This window comes from Tupaia chinensis, unplaced genomic scaffold, assembly GCF_000334495.1.
Source record: "Tupaia chinensis unplaced genomic scaffold, TupChi_1.0 Scaffold000062_1, whole genome shotgun sequence".
In the NCBI taxonomy this organism is placed as follows: domain Eukaryota; kingdom Metazoa; phylum Chordata; class Mammalia; order Scandentia; family Tupaiidae; genus Tupaia; species Tupaia belangeri.
The window spans coordinates 3,191,631-3,214,657 of NW_006159520.1; the positions used below are offsets into that span (position 1 = coordinate 3,191,631).

Consider the following 23,027-nt stretch of genomic DNA (forward strand, 5'->3'; position numbering starts at 1 on the left):
TGCATCTAAAAAGGAGACTGAGCATGTTGAAGGTGATCTTTCAACCTGACTCATACAAACGCACAAAATTTCATACCTTTAGAAGTTTTAGAAGTCTGCTGGTAGAACTTATAGACCAAATAGACAGTGAAAAGCTACTGATGATTACCTTGGAAAGTGTTGGTAAGTTTCAAATATGCTTAACCTCTAGTGGGAAAAAAAACTATCACCCACTTTTAACACCATATATAGTCAGCATTGTGCAACCTTGCTTTAAAACCATTAAAAACACAAAAGCCTAACAAAAAATCAAAAATGAAATATTTATTACCGCATTTTGTGACTTAACACCTTTTTTTAACATAACGTCACAGTCCTCATACAAGTATTTTAATGTAAATTTGACAAAGCTTAAAGGTAACAGCATTTTCTTCTAGTGAGGAACACGTGCTGAGAAAAGAAGAATTCATGGACATACAATACCAATTCCACAGCAGATCTGATACTAGCAAAAACATTCTTTTTTTTTTCAATTGAGGTAAACACATAGAATATCTAACATGAAACAATTAATAGACCGAACTCTGTACGAAGTTTGTTACAGTATTCTCTTGCTCCTTTTTATCCCCCAAGCTTTGAGTTTCTGATAAAGTCCTAGTTATGGTGCAATGACCATTAATAACTTTTTTGTGTTGAGGAAAGCTGCCCAACTTAAGATTGTTTTGTCCACAGCCAAGGCTCAGAACTCCTGGAAGAAGCTCCTGCTCTGTCTTTAAATCTTCATTGGCAAGCTCTTTGAAGAAGAGTCCCCCAAAATAATAATAAGAATTGGCTTATGAAGCACAAACTATAAAGATCTGTTTGAAACTAAAGGACACATTTATGGAGGAACAAAAGCCGGGCATGAAAACACATTCTTGAAGCTGGAGTTCAAGTGATGAGGTTCAGCCAAGCGTTCATCGTGGTCTCCAGCGTGGTTCTTTTTCTCATTGGCCCAACAGGTTTAAAATATACCACAGTCTCTCCTGGATAGTGAATTCACTGATGAACCAAAAACAGTCATTCTTTTGGGAACAACACACATAGTGTGGAAAACAAGGATATATTTTTTTTTCTCTTCTAAAACTATTTGAGGCAACATAACGGAGTGATCAACAGAAATGTACAAGTTTAACTTAGTTCCTATGTTTATACTACAGTAGTTATAACTCTCGGAGTCTTTTTCCAGAGGATCTTTACATGGACAGAATTGTCTCAGTGAGCCCATGGTTTCACATTTATGTTCTTGTCGCATTGGTCCTCTGTTGCTTGATGAAAAATGACAAAAGTAAAAAATAATCACAGCTGTCTGGAATTTCATATTAAGTGTCAACATCTGGTCAAAGTTCAGAAAGTCTTAAAATAGTTTTTGCGTGTGTTTCCTTTTCCCTTGAGTTCCCTTATACTATTGGGCATGAATGTCCATAACCTGTCCGCCAACATTGGGATCTACAGAATTTAACATTGTGGGGCTCTGTGCTGACATAGTCATTCCAGGGTGGGTAGGGGGTCCTCCGTGCATCATCATGGCTGGGTGGTGGGGATGGCTTGGCAAATATGAATGCATTGGGGGTCCATGTCTTAACTGAGTAGGGTGTGGGGTCATCTGGGGAGGAGTGTAACTTGGCTGTGCCATACTCATTCCCATAGGACCACCCTGAGAAACGTAGTCCCCTGGCATGCTCTGCAAACCTGAAAATAGAGAGGGAAAAAGAAAGCGGGTCAAATTCCTAAACATTTTTATACTTTACCCATCAAAGATGAAAAGGAAAAAAAAAAAAAAAACAACAGACACTGCAAATCTTATATCTAAATTTAGCTGCAGATTCTTGCCAATGTTTGCAGACATTCAAATTGTAGTTTGCATTTAATTTCATCGCACAGCAGTATAATGCAACACAACAGAACTAAATATTTAATGCAACTAAATGTCATAAAGTGGAACTGTTTTTCAAAATGGTATTCAGTACATTTCTTTGATAAATGCAATAAGAATATAAATTCTGAGTCAAGTTTATCAGTTAACTGTTGAGACATCATTTATTTTTCTTGGTTGCTAGGATAGATATGGACAAAAATTATAGGTACTAAAATAAAATAAAATTGACATCTTATCATATCTATATTTCTTCATGAGAAATTTATTTTACTAAACATTATGGCATATTCATTTCGAAGTGATGGGCTTTTATGTATATTTAAAATGGAGCCCCCTTTTTGAATTAGAGGCATTCTTATAGCAGTACACCCAAGAGATTGTAAAGGTCAAAGGTAAGAAGTCAATGTAAGGTCATATGACATGCTCAGTCATTTATTTCTGAAAAATCTCCCAAAACAATGCTTTGATATTAGGGATAAAATGGAATGGAACATGTCTAGAAATTCTTAACTGAAATGCACAAAATTTCAAGTTGTGAGTTAGACACTGGGAAATCAGGAATGGAAGGATTCCGATTTCGCTGATAAGTTACCTGTACACTGAATTAAGGTTCTATTATATTTACTGTTGCACATCCCCAGAGCTAAAAGGACAGCTTTATTCACCTCTATTTAACCTCCAGTCCATACAGTTGAAAAGCTGAACAGATGTTTTTGACACTGTAAGCTGGTAATCTAAAGGCTTATACGCTGCAGTCATTTTGTTAAGTAGATCCGCAGTCCATTATTAACAGAAGTGGCAAAACCATCTAAAGACAATAACACAGCCTGCATAGTCCCAGCTCTCTGTTTATTCTACCACAGCAGCCTGCTCAATGGATGATGATAATTAAGTACCAAATATACCATATTGTGTGGCTGCATAATCAAATCAAGAGAGGATAATATTCTTCTGTATTAAGCTATTAATGTAATTGGTCATGAAGCATAAAATATGTTATGTAATTAAATAGGCTAGAAATTATATGGCCTATATTAAGAATTATCCAAGCTGAGCAAATGTTTTCTCTATAGCTGTTTTAGGGAACATTGCTTTCTACATTTTTTGACTGCATTAGTGAAGGAAGGAAGGAAGGAAGGAAATTGGCTTCATCAATGGTATGCCATGGTGACCCCCTGAGATCTCATATAAAATGTTGGCCTCTATTTACATATAGAGAATGATTTAATCAAGGTACGTGTTGTTATATTCAGCCTCATTAAACAAGGAAGTTTCAATGTTATATGAATTTTTTTATGCTCTGGTGTCTTCAGCAAAGGATATATCTTGTTGGCAGACTCTGAATTTTTTTCAGATGTCAAAAACACTTGAAGCTTTAAAGTCTAATGGGTTTCTTAATCCAACTGCAGCCATTCAGCCTCAGTGAAAAATCCATTCCTTCATATTCAGTTGCTCCTAAATGTCTTTCCCTTTAAATTTATTGACTGACTTTCCTGTCTTTCTGTCTCATGTCGAAAGTCAGTAGGCACATGTAAAAAATAATCAAAACACACCGACTCCCTAGTGAAGAATCAACGGTGTCACCGCTGTCATATATCTAGACTAGGCATAATGAACTGCAGCATTTCATCTTTGCATATAAGATAATTTGGGCATCAATCGTATTCTGACAGATTTATGTCACTCAAAGGACAGTTCTACTTTTCCTTTTTTTTTTATCGCTTCATTGAAGCCTGCTTAATTTCTCTCAGTCAACTGGTGCCCCCAAGACGTTATTTTTATTCTTAAATGTCCAATATCTGCCTGATGTCTGTGTTTGTGCACATTGGGGCCACAGTAAATAGGCTAAAAGGCAGTCCCACCTGCTCAAAACACACGCAGGCTTGTCAGTTGGCCTTTTCAAACGTGCACACCACTGTCACCTGTGCCTTCAGAGATGGGTGATATGTATTTAAAAACAGGTCCTTAGTTTGGAAAGGCATGCAGTTATGGGCAAGGAAAAATAAAATGGGGGCAAATTATAAAAAATAAAATAAAGTCTCCGAAGTGATAGTGAAGACAGATCGCACCCGACTGTACTTACTTCCCCCTTGCTTTGCGATTGCTTTACATGGTGAAGGTTACATGTAGTGCCATTGCCCATCCATGCCCATATTCATGCCCATTCCACTCATAGGTCCTAGAAAGGAGATAAAATCCGAGAAGAGGCCGGAAAATCAGCAATAATTGATGGCAAAAAAATAGGAGGAAACTCAGATTCCTTTTCACTTATTGCCTTGGTTTAAAAAGAAAAAAGAAAAAGGATGTGTATGGGGCAAAGTAAATGGTACTGTCGTAAAATCTTTTCTTTTCCAAAGAGGAGTTCTTCCCCCACCCAACGTAAAGGAAGCAGGCAGAGCAGGCAGCAGGCAAATGTTAAACCCACCAGGAGAGTGGGAGAGTAGAGTGGATGAAGAAGGCTGGCGAAGGTGACCTTCCCAGGGAAGCCCAGAGGAGGGATGAGCAAACCTACCTGCAGGCCGGATCCCCATGTGTTGCTGACCATCCAACACAAAGCTCCCCATGGGCTGACCCTCTGGACTATACGCTGCTCCTTGGCTCACTGAAGGATCAAGAAGAAAACCTGATTGTAGTCATTCGAGGACACAGAGGAGAAAGAAGAAAAGATATACCAAACAATCAGCAATTGTTCCCGCTGCAGCACTGAAACGTTACAGCAACAATGGGGTTGGCGCTTTACAAATGGGGGTGTGGCTTATTGGTGTGCTCTTAATGACTGAGTTAAGGTGTGTGAGAAGCTTTAAGAAATGTTCTGGAGGAAACTTCTAAGCCAGCCAGTCTAGCAGGTGGGCCCTCCTCGGCTGTCCTCTGCAGCCTTGCTTCTTTTGATTAGACTGGGTAAGCTAGGGATACCAATGCATAAATAGGGCAATGTGCCATCGAGTTAGGATTCTGTGATCCTGGTGACTTATTAAAAAATGTTCATGCTATACAGAAACATTTGAGACTTAAGTACAATTTTACAAGGTTTTTCAATAGTCAAATATTTGCCTTTTTACTCACACCAAAAAAAAATGTAAACATGGTCAATGTAATATTCCTATTGTTTTATATTCCTGTCCAATAGGTACTCTGGCTTCCAACAGTGGAATGGTACTTCAGAGTTACTGGGGAAATTCTGCCTAAGAATGACTAATTTTCATAAATTCTGTAAACTGAGGCCACAGTTAAAATCGCCATCGAGCTTAGCACCCTTGTTCGTAGTGACAACAGTCATCCCCACAAGGAAAACCGCTTTTCTCTATAAACCTTATTCAGGAGACCACAACTTCTCTGTAAACTAAGGAAATGCCTATTTCACAGTAAAGTGATTAGGGATGGTTCTGACAGAGCCATATAATAACTGTTTTAGAGAAACTGTGAGAAAAGCCCACATGTATTTTAGTGGGTTGGATGGGAAGCATTTTAAACAAAGATAATAATCTTTTAATAAAAAATAATGCTGGCAATGCAGCACATCAAGCTTTAATGGAATATTATGAATAGTCAAAGCAAATGAATGGATACAATGAGTTAACAGTGGATGCTACAGGAGTGAAAGCAAAGCATACACCAAGGAGTTGTGGGTAACAAGAAAATGAGAGTGTGCTAATGATTGGATGCAGACAAGTAAGGAGTAATTCTAGAGCTCACAGTCAAACAAACTGCTTGTGGCACTAATACTTGTGCCCAATTACCAATTCAGAAAGAAAATAAAAAGCAGTTTCAGTAGAGTCAGGGTGGGAAATCTCCAATTAGCACCAATTAGTGAAGTTGCTTCCTAGAGCGGAATTCTCAGGACATTAAAAAAAAAAAAATTCTCCCAGAATGCCTGGTGGAAGTACTTATACACTAGGTGATGAAACTTCGTAAGTCTAACTTGATGAGGATTTGTGCCTGTGTGGTGTGAATATAGACACCAGTTGGAACTTGCCTGCTCGATTTGACTGGTCGATCATGGGTTGTACTATTCTCCTTCTGGCATTAATAAACCTGAAACGGAACAGAGAAGTCCAGTCATCAAACTCAGTTTCTGTGGTCTGCAGACTCCTTTGCATGAACACTGTGGAGAACACAATACAGTCAGCATCTACTGAAAATTAGCTTTCCGATTTAAAGGCAATTTTCCCTTTGAGTTTCTAAAATAGTTGGCTGGATCATCTCCATCGTCACTGCTCCGCCAACTCCAAGCTAACTTGCTAAAAAAGCTCAGGGAGGGAGAAGAGTTCTCCATGAAAAAACTTGTATTCATTTGCAATTGTGCTGCTGCTTCTTGAACAAGCAGGAATCTGGTTAATGCTCCCAGGCTGGAAGCTTTTTCCCCCTTTGCCCAGGCTCCCCATCATAGGGAGATCCAACTTCCCCTTTGCAGCTGGTCATAAATGGAGACCAGGCTCTGGCACTCGCTTTCACAAGGTATTGTTAGGTCAGCAAAGCCATCAATTAGGCTGTCTGAAGTTTTATCACCAACACAGCAGTAATAAGTGCTGGCCAGAAAGACTTCTGCTCTTCGCAACTCCTGCAGTTTAAGCCTGTAAAGTTAGGGGTCATTCAGAGGTCAGTGCCAGCTGGGGGCGGCCTTTCCAGCCTAAGCTGGGACACCCAGGGCAGTGGATAAGGTAACTGCCAACCATAAACCCAGCCACCTTTCAACCCACTAGAGAGACAGAGCCTCAGGTACACATGGTTGATATTAGAGTCCAAGAAACGTTTTCAAATCAGGTGGTGACTGAATTGCAGGAATGTAAAGGAGAAGCAGTTACTTCGTCTAAGAAGCCTGGATCTAATTTTGTGGGAAATCCAAAAATAAGTGCCTACTTCGTGTTACTTTAATGTTTAATAATGCCCATCAAATATTCATGTACAAACAGAGTAAGATGATAAGAAATCTCCTTTATTTCTCCAAATTTAATAAAAACAAAACAATTTTCTACCATTTGTGAGTTCCCCTTGTCCCTGTGCATTTAATGATGTGTATTCCCCACACACTTGAGCTTATGCACAGGATTCATGGCTGTGGATTTGGGAAGGAAGGGTAGGGAGTATACAGCTATCTAGCTGTTCCTTAAAAATATACCCATTGATAACATTTTTCAATATTTCCAGTTTCAAATCTTAAGCGTGGGGGGACTTAATGATTAATGAGTCCACGTGGGGGCCACAGGCAGGAACTGAAAACTCATTCTTTGAAATTAGCCAGAAAAATTCGAGTGTGTGTTGGCAGCTCTGTGCTCCTATGAAGCTGACATCCCTTCTGAGGACAGTCAGCCTACACTCCTCAGGGCCTCCTGTGAGCACTCTGGAGGGAATACAATTAAACTGAGGAATAGTGGTGAAAGAAAACCAAAGGCGTCTTTTGCATATGGTGTTTGTTTGCAAAACAATGAACTTCTTTATTACTTAAGAAAGCATAGCTCAGTTGTCAAAAATGTTACAGCCCCTCTGGATTGGGGAAGAAAAAGTGGCAGGCAACGCAGAGGTGAAAACAAAAGGAGAGTTGAAACCGGGTTATTTACTCCCACCTGTCACCTGAAGTGTTGGCGAGGCAGATCTGACCAGATCACAAAGATTTCCAGAAGGCCCCTCAAATCAGAAAAGGAACTTAATTATCTACTCTTCCCCTACTGCTTTGACCGGGACCAAGGATAACTGACCTGATATTTTCACCCCAGGAACTCTTTTTATCAGCTCAGGGTAAGACCCGTAGAGAAACTCAAGAAAGTCAGAGAAGCCTTTCCTCTTCTTGAAGTTTCTAATGGAGGACACACATGGCAGGGGTTTTACCTCTTTTTTATGGGCTACTAATCCTGTTGTTGTTATTTATTTATTTATTTTTCCTATAGGCCAACTCCTTGGGTAAAAGGAATGGCTATTTTTCCCTTTTTAATTTCACCCTTTTCCTCTTTATTATTTACATCTGGAGGTTGTTCCCTTATTTATGTCTCTCTCTCCAGTTCTCCCAAACACTCCCTTACTCACAGAGCTGCAAGGCATCATGGTTCTTAGTTCTCAGCAGGAGAACTCCACACTGTCTTCAAACAAATAATTACGGGTAAGGTTAGAGGTTCACTCAAAGGTCATTTCTTTGGATACTAGTCAGAATGTTTACATTAGTAAAAAAACGGGGTCCTCTCAGAAGGTTGTTCAATGGGGGATAAACAACAATGCAGAACATTAAAAAAGCATTCTGTGTGCTAGCAGGTCTTTATAGAAGCGCTGAACTTGGAAATGCCACTTCACTATTACATTTTCAACTAGTTACCATGGCATGGCCTGGGTGTTCACTAGCAGTTATGGCAATGGCCTTTCTTTGCCCACTTCTCCTGAACAAACAGGAGTGAAGGTTTCACTAGATCCTTTTTACAAAGGGTCATAGAGATTTTGCTTTTTCTCACTTGGGCTTCATTTAGCGTCTCCGGATTTTTGTTCTCAAACAATGTTTTCGATCCATAGTGCGGATTCTTGCCAGATTCATCATTTTACCACATTCTTTCAAATCACACAGAATTTTAAAAACATATGGGCCCCAATTTTTCAGAAAGCTCTTAACATATAACTCTTGCCAATTGTCAACTCCCGTGATCTTGGGATAACTTATTAATACCATCAAAGTTATTATTAAAGTTAAAAGTTAATGAGTTGACTTTAAGAAAACTTTTGTCAGTTATAAAATGAAATTACCACCCCCAGTGCTGATGACCCATGGGCCACCCTTAGGAAATACACTGACATAAATAAAATGGAGCCATTTGAAACATAGGTTAAACAAATCAAACCAGAAATAATTTCTATTACTTTAATAGTTTGAAAGTGATATTTCCCTATCACCCCTCAAAATTATATGACATAATTTCCCCCCACTTCCTCTGATCTGTGTTTTAAAAATGACTATTTTTTAGTGCTCAAGTAGTAACTAGACTATCGAGTTTTGATTCTACTTAAAATTTGAAGAATCTAGGTTGAAAGTCAACTCATCTTCAATCTTTCAAGGTCCAAGCTCCATTCATATGGAAAAATGCAACTTGCTGGTTCAAAGGCAAAAGACTTGTCTTAAAAAGATTCAAAAAGTTTCTTGGATATTAAATGGGTCTTACAAAATAACATTTTGATGAGTTAAGTGTAAATGAATCAGACACATATGGATTAAGTTATCCTTGAATTTCACACGGGTTTAAAAAATAAGGGGAAAAAGAGGGTCTTGGCAAAAAACATTTTGGACTTTGCCAAACCCAAAACATTTGAAAAATTGCTGAAGACATCCAACTAACCAAAATGCAGCAAGCTGCACCCAACTTTAATGAAAACCCCCACAAGTTATTTCCAATCCAAAGACTGTTAGGTTTTTCATCTGTATCTGATATTAAAAAATTCTCTAAGTTTTAATGTCATCCCAGAATGATTTTGAAGTTGCGTACATACAATATACTTTTTTTTATTGGTATCAACAATTTAACCTTAAGTTACAAAGTCTTCTAGTATTAATAGTTTTTAAAACATTGAGGTTTATACAATTTTGTGTAAAATGTGCTAGGATAAGCCTAGTGCTTTATCCAGATTTCACTTAGAAAAAAATTTTCATTGGCCTCATTGTGACTTTTTTTTGAAAGGCTACAGATAATTTCATTAGTGACTCCTTAGGGAATGAGTACCCTAAAGTGTACTAGTTCCATTGATTTGTATTGAACACAAGTTAGTATCCAGGCTCACACAAAAGCTCTGGAGAGTATCCACGGAGACTATCTACTTTCTCTCTAAATTTTACTTAAATAGAAAATGCATTAGTATGTGTGATCCTTAAAAATTATATACTAAGACTGTGAGCTTAAAAATAACTTAATTATAGAAATAAATTCAATGACTTTCCAAGAATCATGAGGCCTTTCTGAGTCAACTCAAAGATGGAAAAAGAATACATTAAAAAGAATAAATCCCAAATAGCAAATATCATTGAAATCTCAGTTTACTATCTTACTGGAGAGATGTCTCCTTGGGGGACCCCTCCCACCCCACCCTCTCTGCCTCAGAAAATCTAAACTTTCCAGTTTTGCATAGTTTTCTGCAACTGAAATCTGATGACCATCATGCTTTTTCTTTTAAAGTCTTTTCACTCCAAAGCATAGTTTAGATTGATAGAAGTAGACTTAGGTGTCATTCCTGATTGTTGGTTGGTTTCTTTTTCTTTCTTTCTCTCTTCCCCCGCCCCCTTTTTTAAATGGCTGATAAATCCCTTCTTTCTGGTTCACTAACTTCATGCCACACCTGGTAACCAACTCCTTTAGGCAGCATTCCTTTTGTTAGAGAGTATGGGCCTCTGTGGAGTCATCTGGAAAGCCGCCAGCCTGAACACTCTGAGAAGAAATCAACAGTCTCCAAAACTGAAGCTTTTGCATGGGTGGATTTGGACAAGGAAGGGGCTGAACTGTTGAAGAGAGACCAGTTCAATTTGGAAAAGGTGTTGTAGGTAGCTTGGTGACTGGGGACCTGTTGAAAAATGAAAAAGCTCTGCTTCTCCACTTTCCTCAGCCATGGGACTCATTGGCCTGGTGCTTATTTGAAAAGCTTGCTACTGGTCAGTGTTTCAAACAACGAAATTTCAACCATGGCAAGTCAGTTATCAGATTTCTCCATTTTTTTTCTTCTTTATGAAAAAAAAAAAGAAAACAGGTCTTTTTCTGTGTTGTGTTATGCCCAAGAGTAGGGTCTTTTCAGTAAAATACATTCAAATACTAATAAATCAGTGAATACCTTAAAACATATACTTGGTCACACAGAGGATTATCATGCCACAAATGTAAGCCTTTCTCTCATGGCCAGACAACTATGAGCGAAGTAAAGGAAATGAATGAGATTTCACAGGCTACTTGGGGACACATTCACAGATTATAATTAATTTCCCTGAACTGCAGCTTAATTTATAATTCGCTAGAATGGCTGATTTGACTACACCTCAAGAAACACATAAACTAGGACCAGCAGTTTGTGTAATGCTATGTCGCTGGACTCCCATGTAGTCGACCACGGTTCGCGTCCCAGACCCGTTGGCTTAAAACTCACGCCGGGCGGGAACCAGCAGTTAGCGTAATGGCTATGTTGCTGGACTCCCACGTAGTCGACCGCGGTTCGCGTCCTGGACCCGGTGGCTTAAAACTCACGCCGGGCGCGTGTGCGTGCGTACCCAAGATCCCGAGAGGAGAATGGAGAAGGGATTGTGGCGTGACCATCCCCTCTGGGGGGGGTGATTTCTCGCTCTCTGTCTCTATGTCTCTCTCTGCCTCTCTGTCTGTCTGATGAGTGCATGCGCCCTATAGTGAAAACCTCTCCAAAAAAAAAAAAAAAACCCATCCTGGGCTTGTGTGCGTGTGTGCCCAAGATCCCAAGAGGAGAATGGAGGAGAAGGGATTGTGGCGTGGACATCCCCCTGGGGGGGTGATTTCTCATTTTCTGTCTCTCTATCTCTCTCTCTCTGTCTGGCGAGCGCACACGCCCTATAGCAAAAAAACAAACAAACAAAAAAAAACAAAAAAAACACCTCTCAAAAAAAAAAGAAACACAGAAACTAAACACTAATATATTTATAATATGAAAATATGATACTAATCTGGAATCACAAACATTTTGTAGCTTTATGCATATGCCTTAAGTAGCGGAGTGTTCATGCTGACATGAAACGCCCTGGGATAAAAATGATCCAGTAGGTGATGGTCATCTGTGATGGCCTTCTACTGTGTTCTTCTAATATTCTTCCTTTCATCTAATTCTTCCTTAAAGTTACTGGGGCTCACATAGTTTCTTTACTAAAATACTGTACTTTGAGCATGCCCTTCTCAATTACTGTCCTACATTTCGGACCTCTGCATAGAGCAACATGATGAAGAACAAAAGCTCACGTTCTCTGTCCCTTACTTGCTGTGTAATTTTGGGTAAGTCTCTTTAACTTTCCCAACACTCATTTTGTTTTCTATCTATAAACTGGGGAAATAACTAGGCCTGGATTGTTTTGAGGATTAAGGGAGATAATGTATGTCAGATCCTTGGCATAGTGCCCGGCATATAGTAAGGGTTGATTAAATGGTATCTTACAGTCAAATGGGTCTATCCAATGTTCTGAGAGCTCTGTTCTTTCTCTCATAGGTAACAATTAAGAATAGTGAGTGACTATTAAGCAAATCTATGCTGGGTTGGTAACAAGGTAATAATGTGCTGCATTCTTACAAGTAGTGTGTGTCCTATGGTAGGGTCTTTCTAGAACTCACAGCTTAATCCAGATTTATAATGCTGTGCTGGAGATTTTAGACATTGGCTCAGGCATCTGCTGGGAGGGGGGAGGCAATTGAGTAGCAGAGTGAGCTATTTTGGAATCACATGCTAAACAGTTCTCTAGATCCTCGCTACTACCATAGGTAAGTATATTCCATGAACCAGCAGCATAAATATCACGCTGAGTTTGCTAGAGATGCAGGAATACAAGAGTCTCAACTTTTGACTCCTGCTACTGTATGTGAATCTGTATTTTAAAAAATCTCCAGCTGATCAATACACATTTAAGATTGAGATGCTTTACTCTAGACCACATAAAACATTCTAGTACTCTGCCTAAGAATCAAAACTTGCAAAGATCAAGTTTTAGTTGTGAATCTTAGCTGAGAAAAATGCACATTCTATCTCTTTAGGTGTCTTAGATCTAAACAGTCTTTTAATCACTCGCCTTGGGCAACAAACAATTTATAATAATTTAATTCACTTTACTCCATCTGTATCTCCTAAAGGAAAAGTTGAGTCGATAAAATGTTCTTGTGGAAATTGTTAACAGAGGCTATCCCTCAGGAATAGACAGGAAGAGGATGGTAGATATCTCTCTTTTTTTCCTCTGTATAATTCTATACTGTTTGAGTTCTTAATAGTAAGTATGATTGTTTTTATAATTAAAAGAATTTTTAAGCATGCTCTTGAAAATTTGGCGTCTTACTTGGCTAAGGATTATATAGCCAATAGTAGAGGTGTTTTAAGAAAAATATTTGAAGGGAACCAGCAGTTAGCGTAATGGCTATGTCACTGGACTCCCACGTAGTTGACCGCGGTTCGCCTCCTGGTCCTGGTGGCTTAAAACTCACACCGGGTGCGTGTGCGTGCGTGCCCAAGATCCCGAGAGGAGAATGGAGGAGAAGGGATTGCAGCGTGGCCATCCCCCCTGGGGGGTGATTTCTCCCTTTCTAGCTCTATGTCTTTCTCTATCTGTCTGGCGAGCGCACATGCCCTATAGTGAAAATCTCTCCAAAAGAAGAAAGAAAAAAAAGAAAAAAAAGAAAAATATTTGAAGAATTTCCCCTCAAATAGGGAATTATCTTTTATTTCCTTTATAATGCTGAGCAACAATAAACACTATTCCATGAGTGTAATCATACCCGATGGCATGTAACAAAATCTCCCAGCAGGTTATGATTTTGAAGCACTGTTACTCTTACAGAATGCCATCAGATTACTCATATGTGGCTATTTATCATGCACTATAAAAGTGATCTTTCAAAGCTACTTGAAAGCAAGGGAGGAGAAAACACTCAAACTTCCTCAGCTATTCATATCTAGGATCTATCCTCTTAAAGATAAAATACTTAGTCAATAGATATAAGTTGTAGTATATTACCTCATCCTGTACATGATTTATTGCAGATGGAAATCAACTAGAAACTGAATTACTTTGAAAGTTTTACTACTGATATTAAAATTCCAGATCTGGATACCTACACACCTTAGAGTGCTTCTGAAAATAACCTTTTGCACACACAGAAGATACATCTACAACTTCGTTCAACTCTATCAGCATAGAAACCAGGAGCAAACATTTTCAAAATGACCGATTTCCAATAACCTGTTTATCTAACTGAACATGATAGCTGCACTAGGCTTTGAAAATCAACCAGTCACTTGATAATCAGTTACATCCATTCTTAGCCAATTTCCATTATGTTTCCTTGCCATTTACTAATTCAGTCTAAGAGGAGAAGATCCCAACAAATCTAGTGTCTTTTTAGCTTTCATGACCACCTTTGATTGAAGTATTAATTCTCTATCCTACTCCTCAATGGAAACCACCTAAGCATTAACTTGCCAAAAATGCACCAAGCTGTTTAGCAATTATGTATTAGATATGTTTGAAGAGATCAAGGTGCACTCACATGCCCTGTGCTATGGATATGTCTCTGATTAGCTTGTCATCTGCTCGGAAGAAGATGTAGGCTGATTCTCCCATACAGTCTAGCAGGCCAGCTGTTAGCTGCCTGTCAAGCCCTCAAGTGGACAAGTAGTCCAGGAGCAAAAATGTCACTCCTTTGATCTGGCAAGGAGCAGCTGCTGATTTATAGAGTAGGACTTTGTTCTTCCGTTCTATTTTACTTTCTTTCCTAAGGCAGAACCACAAAATCCAGGAGAAAAAAAAAAGTGCCGTTCCCAGCAACATCAACAAGCTCTGACAACTGCAACAGGGTTTTTCTTGGCCCTAACAAAGCTCTCAGGCATCTCTTTTGACGCTCACCTTTCCCCCTCCCCTTCTCCCCACCCCCACCATTTTTTGCAATGCGGTAGTTATTGTTTAATTCAGCTTCTGTAAATGGAATGGACTGTGGCCAGCAAGCCTGGGGCATAAACACACCTGTATGAAAGAAGCCTTATTGTAGCAACCATCTACAAGCAAGCTCGCATGAACCACACGTTCCTGAGTTCAGAAAGAATGCTCCATTTTCCCTGACAGCAAATTTTACCCTAAGCGGGTTTCTATTTTTGCTGCCACCAACCTATGATGACCACATTTGAACTGTTTCCTCTCCAATGGCATTACCCTCTTCAAATCAAAAACAAAAAAGATTAGATTTTTTTTATCTGTGAGCAAACAGATACATCAAAAATGTTTACCCACTGTCTATAATATCAATCATTGGAAGCTGAGTTAAATGTCTAGAAAGGCTTTAGCAAATGCAATATCAAAGATGCCCTAATAGTGATTTCATTACCACTGATTTATACTGACATGGGCTTCCCTGAGTTACATTTAAGGGGAAACAAAATCAACAACAAAATCTTTATAGGCCGTGTGCACTGTCTAGCTAAATATTAAACTGATTTCAAATGGTACTGTTCTTTGTGGACAAATTTGGCAGATCAAGACAAACTATCAACTGAGTAGGCCACATAACAGTGTAGAGATATATTATGAGAAGTCACCAGCCATATGTGTGCGCAGATATGTACATATATACAGTCATATGTCACTTAACCATGGGGATATGTTCTGTCAAATGTTATCATTAGGTGATCTCATTGTGGTGCAAAGATCATAGAGTGTACTTACACAAATCTAGATGGTATAAACTACTTCACGTCTGGGCTACACGATAGAGCCTATTATAATCTTATGAGACCACTGTCATATATGAGATCCATTGACCAAAATGTCATTAGGAAGCACATGACTCTGTGTGTATATACACATCTGTGTGCACACACATGAGGGGACTAAAAAGTTCATGGAAAAATAAAATTAAAGTGTGAATTTATTTTGGCTCAAAATAATTTTGAAATCCATGCATAGTTTTTTCATCATAGGCATTTTCCACGAATATTTTGAAGCCCTCTCCCTGTCACCCACACACACACCAGGCAATAAACTGCCAGAGATGAATTCAGGTCTTGCTTTACCCTACATTACTCTTCCATAAGTCAAAAGTTACTAAGTGTCTATCTCCTCAACGTTCAGACATTAGTAGATGTTTTCTGCAGAGGTTTGTGTGTTTTCCAATGGGCTTCAGCAGAGCTGGGAGGTAGGAAATATGAAGGAAAAGCAAGGTAGAGAGGAACATGTATAATGTAAGGTCTATTTTTTCAATTCTAAAAATATTATTATAGAATGAATCATTTTTAAGGCACATAGTAATCTGTACATTGATAAGTCTTCCACGTTCTACAATAAACCAAAAACAAGTTTAATAACAGAATATAAGACAATGTAATATGAAATTATATATAATACATTCATAATTTTATGACCCTCTTTCCATACATTGGGTTTCCGATGACTCTCTCTCATATATATATACTATATATATATATAGTATATATATAATATATATAAAGTATATATTATATAGAGAGACTCAGTCTCTCAAGTGTTATATAAGTATGTATAAACATATACATAAATATATACCTATATATGCACACACACGTACATTTGAAAATGCAAGTCATGCCTTTAGAGACTTCTCTTCACACTTAAAAAATGAAATTGAGGGACCAGCAGTTAGCATAATGGCTATGTCAATGGACTCCTATGTAGTCAACCACAGTTCGAGTCCTGGACCCGGTAGCTTAAACTCACACCGGGTGCATGTGTGTGCATGCCCCAGATCCCGAGAGGAGAATGAAGAAGGGACTTGCAGCATGGCTATCTTCCCTGGGGGGTGATTCCTTGCTTTCTGTCTCTCTGTCTCTCTCTGTCTTTCTGGCAAGCACATGTGCCCTATAGCAAAATCGTCTCAAAAAAAAAAATGAAATTGAAAATTACAATTCAAGAACACACACAATTATAAATCAGCATAGTCCATACTCAATAAATAAGTGTGATAGGATTAATTAAAGTAATTAAAAGATGGAGGTTAATCATTAAAGTCTTGGAGAAGAAATGTTGAGCTAGATTAACAGTACAGAATATTTGAAGGGAAGAAAATATAGAAATGTCATGTTCAAAGGCACCAGTGCAGATCAGGGCCAATTTTATGTAAGAGAGGGTAGAGAAGTTGAATTCAGAGTGGATCTCAGTTTTTGGTCTGGAAAATATGGCTACAGTTAACAGGTAGGCTGCTAGAAGTTCTTGAGTGATAAATTCCCTAAACTATTGAATGGTACAATGATAAAAAATAAACTATGGTATGTGAGAAAGATCTTTTTGTTTTGCTTTGTTTTTGCCATAGCGTGTGTATGCTCCCCTGAGACAGAAAGACAGAAAGTGAGCAATCACCCCTCCCCCCCCAGGAGGATGGCCACGCCACAATCCCTTCTTCTCCATTTTTTCTCTTGGGATTTTGGGCATGCATGCATACATGCTGGCATGATTTTCAAGTCGCCGAGTCTGGGACTCAAATGGTTGTCAACCAGGTGGGAATCCAGCACCTTAACCACCATGCACTCTGCTGACCCTTTGAAGAAGATCTTTTTAGAAAATCGAGTGTAGGATGAACTGAACTGAACTGACGTTCATCTAGAGGCTGAAAAGGTACAAAACTACTTGTGTAATACAAGCAAATGAGGGAAATAAAATGAACTTATATTGATGTTGGCCCCAACTGAAAAGTCAGGTGCAGTGGCCTGTGCCTGTAGTCCCAGTTACTCGGGAGGTTCAGGCAGAACCCAGACAGAGACACTGACTAAAATACCATACACACAGACTACCCCCCACAAATATAAATAAAAAAAAAATAGTACAAGGAGTTCTTACTAAGGTGATGGAAATGAATAAGCAATGGGATACGTGGTTTGTAAACTGCTGATAAATTGTGCTTAGATGGCAAATGAGAGCTACAAATACAAAAGATACTCAGAGAATAAACCTGACAATCCATGTTTGGTATGTTGTGGTATACAGTTGATGAAAACAGGAAGTTGATAAGAAATTCCTATTTGCTGTGGTGGGGAAGGGCAAATTCAATTTTCCAAATGTTATCTTTGAGTTGACAGTAGAACTTGCAGGCTGACAAGAATGTAGGCCACTCAAGACAAAGGACAAAAAAAAGAGTGAAAGGTTAGAAGAGAGTGCTGTATTTCAAACACCTCCGATTTCTTCACATTTCCAAAACTACATGAATATTCCAGAGCAGCGGCAGCATGTATAATAAGCTGCTGGTCTGCTTCCAAAATCAAAAAATTACTTTCTCTTCATATATCCTCTAGACTTTACAGTCCTTTATCAGATCATGGCTGGCCATGGCCAAGTCAATTGTTGCTTAACAACAACAACAACAAAACAATGGCCATGACTTTGTCTGTTAGGTCCAGTTTGTTTTTGCTTTTAATTCTGAGATAATTTGTGTGACTATTCAAAGGCCAATGACAGCTACAGGAGTGTCACCTGTGTGTTGCTACACAAATCATCTTCCACTCCATGCTTAACAAGGGTAGGTTCAATAGTGGATTTTATCAGAGAGTTTTCAAAATTGGATATAGAAAATATATGTATAAGACTATTTTTAAACAATAGCATAAGAAAATCAAGGGTGGATTTTTCTCTGGGTAGTGACAACTAATTTGGAAAAGAATTGATAGGACAAAGTGTTACATTTTAAAGGGCCTCCATTAAGTGCAATGGCTTCCAAATTGTGTCCTCCTTTCAAACCATATTTTTCTTTTTAAATGGGCTTTTAAGGTGAAAAATATGGCACTTCACCCAAAATGGTGTGGAAACAAATGGTTTTCAAGTCTCCATTCTTCAGCTCAGGCCAAACCACCCCAACACCAGCAATCAGAAGCCACTTGGAGGGAAGATGCTATGCATGTGAATGTCCCCAGGGCCCTTTCAATTGTCCGTGGGGGTTCCTTCTTCTAAAGCAGTGGGGGATACTTCAGAAGACCAGATTGGCATTCCAGAAGTGTTTGCCTGGACGGGGGCTCTTATCCTTCTTTTCCATTCTCCTGCTGGTTTAAAAGAAGGGACCAGCAGAGGACACGTTTGGAAGGTGGCAACATTCTTTGGGCCCTTTATCAACACCACTGCTTTCTTTAAATGGTAGCTTGGTCTCTTGTTTGAGAGGCTGAGATTTTAGCACTTTTAAAGAGAAATCATAAGTGAGAAATCTTCTAGGTGTTAAGCTTTAGAGTGGCTCCAACCCAAAATACGGAAAAATGAGATTAAAACACAGAAAGTCAAGTAATATTAAGAAAAGGATCCAACAAACAAAATATCATAAATATGCATAGATGCTACATTCTTTCTGTTTAAACCAAATGCTATTTAACCAGTTTATATTGGCATCCAGAGAAGGTGCCAGTGGGGGTGGGGGGAGGGATTCAAAGATCCAAAAAATTTTTAAGTCACTTTAAATAAACTACAGTTGTAACAGCTATCCATCTAACAATCATCTTTCAAAATTATTATTAAAACATACTCCATTATGTCAGGAAGCAAAAAATTCTATTCATAAATATATGAGTAATATCCTCACATTTATGATGTTTGAATCTCAAAGACTTCATCCCAAATAAAATTCCCTTATTGCCTTTTCTTAATGACAAATTAAACATCTTTTACTTTGGTTTGACAGGCAGGTAGCATTCTGCATCTTCTCTAGAGATGTTATATGCCGTCTTTCCAATGTGACGGTATTATTACCCACAAAATTTTTAGCATCATCCTGTAATCATAAAAGACATAAAATATATCTTTATAAACCACAAGAGACCTAGCAAACCAGCAGTTATGACACATCTGCTTTAGTCCTTAAATATTTGAGCTTCAGAGGGTTAGTTAGTAGATTCCCCCCCAATTTGCTGAGAAATAAAGACATAACCTTTGAGTCTGACAACCCACACAAAGCTATAATCTCCAACATGCAAAGAAGCAAACACTGTATTGTGATTTGAAATGATTTTTAGAGTATAGTCAAATTTCACATTTATCAGAATTTCCTGAAGTTGTTTAACTTTTAGAAATAGAAATGATGACATTTGAATGATCTCCATTTTTATACTATAAGGTAACAGCACCATCTATTAAAAATGTTAATCTCCGGGACGGGCGGGTCGTGTGATAGTTGGGGGCACTCGATTCCCTACATGGCCTACCACTACCACAGTTCGAGTCCTGGACCTGGCAGCTTGTTCTCCCACTTTCTCTCTCTCTCTCACTCACTCTGTCCCTCTCTGGTCAAATTAAAAATAAATAAATAAAAGTTAAATAATTATTTTAAAATATGTTAATCTCCTAATTGGTGTTAGTACCACAGATTCTTTGGAGTCAGGTAATATACAACAAAACACAATGGCAATGAATAAGTTTAAATGTAATATGCTAACTAATTAGGACCATGCTATCCCTTCTGCCTGGGATGGCCCTTTAAATAGCCATCTAGTCAATATATTCTTCAAAATTATTATTTGAGAACATCTCCCTGAGATAACTTCCCTGGTTCCATAGTCTGATTAAGAAGTACTTCCTCAATCAGTAGCAATCAGCTAATACACCCTTCACAGCAGCATTTATTCACTACTACTATCACAGTTTACTTGTCTGGATTTCCCACTAGATAGTCGTAGAGGGCAAGAACCACATCTTGATTCTTTGTTACTGATACAGTGTCAGGCATATAGGATATCCTCAACAAAATGTTTCGTGACTGAATGAGTGAATGAAATTTCCTTCATCCTACAAATAAGTTAGAATTGGAAATAAAAGAGCCCTTAGGATTTTCCTGTCCTCATTTTAAAGTGGTGGAGCAGAATCCTGATGCAATGATTTTCCCCAGTCTGGGGCAGAACTAGGATGGGAAATATGTCTGGGTTCTTTCCTGGCTCTGGGCTAGCTCTCTGTGCACTCAGACACAGCTGAAGATACAGACTAGGGGTGTTAGTTAAAGGTGAGAATCCATCTGGGCATGAGAGTGGCCAGACAAACCCTGGGTGCAGATGTGAAGGAGAAGAACTTGACTTGGCGGAAACTGGACCTCCAGCTTTCCTAGACTACATGCACGGTAGTGAGTGTAACTGTATCAGGGCATGGTAAGTGCAGTTGGACTCAGGTGGAGAGGACAGCCTGTAAGTTATGGGGACTGAGGTCAATGAGGTAGTACGGAAGCTGTGTGTCTGTGTGTGGGTTGAGAAAGAGAATAGAAAGTGAAGGACGAAGATTTGTGGGATGGAGAAAGGAAAGAAGAATAGGAAACTTTCTTAACATTGTTGTCACATTATATTTTTCCAAGGATGTTTCCCCCTCAAATTCATTCTCCCCAAAATGTGCTCTGAGAGTCCCTCATGTCGATATCTATTTGTCCAAAATAAGGGTCCTAAGTCAAATAACTATGAGAGAACAAACTAAAGTGAATGAAGTAGAGTCATTTGCTGTAGGTTATGACACAGACCTCAGTGTCTGATATACGTTATGAATCCTGAAGAGGTAGTAAAATGAATCCCTTACTTCCAAAGATTTTGAGGGGCTCTCGGGTTCTAGTAATTTGAAAAAAGTAAGTGGAATTCTAATTTTTAACAGAAACTGTATTTTTAAACTATTTACTAACTTGAAACTAGGACTTCATCTTCATACTTCCCCACATCAAACTCAGATACAAAGAACCACTTGTGGGTTCCCGTTTTGTATCTAACCTGTTCATAATTCCACCTCCCAAGATTATTCTTCTCCATCAACAATTGACAAATGTGTTAGCTGAAGAGCTCTTTAGAACCTTTCTATCTGAAAGGTAGTTTGAGGGTCAACCTGTGTCATAGTGGTTAAGGGGACTGGATCCCACATGGCCAACTGCACAGCTTGAATCCCAGACCTGTGGCTTCAGAAACACACCAGGCGTGTTGCGCGTGCATGCCCAAAATTCCAAGAGGAGAATGGAGAAAAGGGGATTGCAATGTGACCATCCTCTATTCAATATGCTTTCTAACGTTCTCTCTCTCTCTTTCTCTCTCTCTCTGTCATTTCTCTCTGGCAAGCACACATGCCCTCTGGCAAATTTAAAAAAAATTAAGAAAAGGAAATTTGATCATTAGAGGATGACTTTAGTTCTGGGGAGTTTTTCTAACTTTTTCTTGTTTTTACTTTTCTTGTATTTTCCTACTCAATAAAATTGAAAACAAAACCCAAAACAACACATTGTCACTGGGTGTTTTGCTATGCTTACAGTTTCGGCTTTAAAATAACTGTTAGAAACTAAAGAATATTCGAAGTGTAAGCTCTGCAGCACCCTCTGTATCCTTCATTAATCAGAACTGTGATTGGGCCGTGGCCATCCAACTTTCTCATGTCTACACGTGTGTTGGAGACTTGTGTGCAGGGGAAGGGAGGAGGTGGGGTACAATGGAAGGGATGTTAAGGGAAGGAGAAAGGGGGAGGGGAAGAGATCAGAAAAGAGGAAGTACTGCTTTGGATAACGTACATCAAATGTGCATCCAATGCTCCTCTGCGCCTCCTCTCCAATCACTTTGACTTTCTTGTTTACAGAGCTCACAAGTACAGAATCAGCTTTTACTTATAACTGTGTTAAACACCACCTGCCTGCCCTCTGAACCTCGCTGTCCCGGGATGAGGTCAGCCTGGTGAAAGGCTCTGGTTCTATAAGCAATCCTGTCATTCAGGCTAACAGCAGTGATTCACTCACAGGAGGCAAAAATGACTCAATTGCTGGGCTTATTGACTCCAGGGAGCACAGCTACTCTATCATTACCATGGAGTGCAAACACCCCGAGCTCTGTTTTGGTCCACTTAAAATTACTATTTGCTGTGAAGGATTGGCAAAGCAATTCTTAAAATGATGGGGGTGAAAGTCAGGCAAGCACCATTATGGGCTTTTCCTTCCGTTTAAGCAGAAGTAAGCAGTACAGGACTCGTTCTGGGCCTGACCCACTTATTTAACCTTTTATTCACTTTGCTGTATTAACATATATTAACTGGCTATATAAGCCCTAGGGGGGATAAAAACCTCATGACCAAATTATGGTTCCATTTTCATGGGCAACCTCTCCTTGGGTGGAAATTAAACCCCAATATAAATACATTTTAGGTCCATACAAAATTGAGGAGGAATGCCAAAAAACAAATGCTGAACAACAGTCCTGCATAGACCACAGCAACCATGGAGTGGCTGGGTAAATTACACACAAGAGGAACTATTTGAAAAACCAAATAAATTTAATTAAATAAGTTACAAAATTATTTTCCCGTCTCTTATCTACTCCCCTTGGTTAATATCCATGACATACTGATGTTGCATAATTGCTCTTACGGAATGCTGCAGCTCAGAGCCGTAATGAGCTGCCTTTGCACAAAGGCAGCAAAAGTGAAAAAAAACTTCTCAAACATTTATACTTGCAACACTTTCACATAATGGCA

At 38.9% G+C, this 23,027-nt stretch overlaps 1 protein-coding gene across 9 annotated transcripts in view; it reads right to left on the reverse strand.

Annotated features, from left to right (window-relative positions):
• Positions 1-288: 288 nt before the first annotated feature.
• Positions 289-23,027, reverse strand: part of MEIS2 (Meis homeobox 2) — a 261,354-nt gene continuing 238,615 nt past the window's right edge. For 3 of the 9 annotated variants that reach the window (XM_006141703.3, XM_006141704.3, XM_006141710.3), the window contains 3 exons: positions 5,871-5,929; positions 4,410-4,520; positions 289-1,710 (listed from right to left, as the gene is read on the reverse strand). In XM_006141703.3, the coding sequence (XP_006141765.1) occupies positions 1,424-1,710; positions 4,410-4,520; positions 5,871-5,929 (457 nt within the window). In that variant the 3' untranslated portion in view covers positions 289-1,423. Of the gene's footprint in view, positions 1,711-3,980; positions 4,077-4,409; positions 4,521-5,870; positions 5,930-23,027 lie in introns of all 9 variants that reach the window. The other 6 variants (XM_006141708.2, XM_006141709.2, XM_006141706.2 and 3 more) reach the window with 3 other exon arrangements.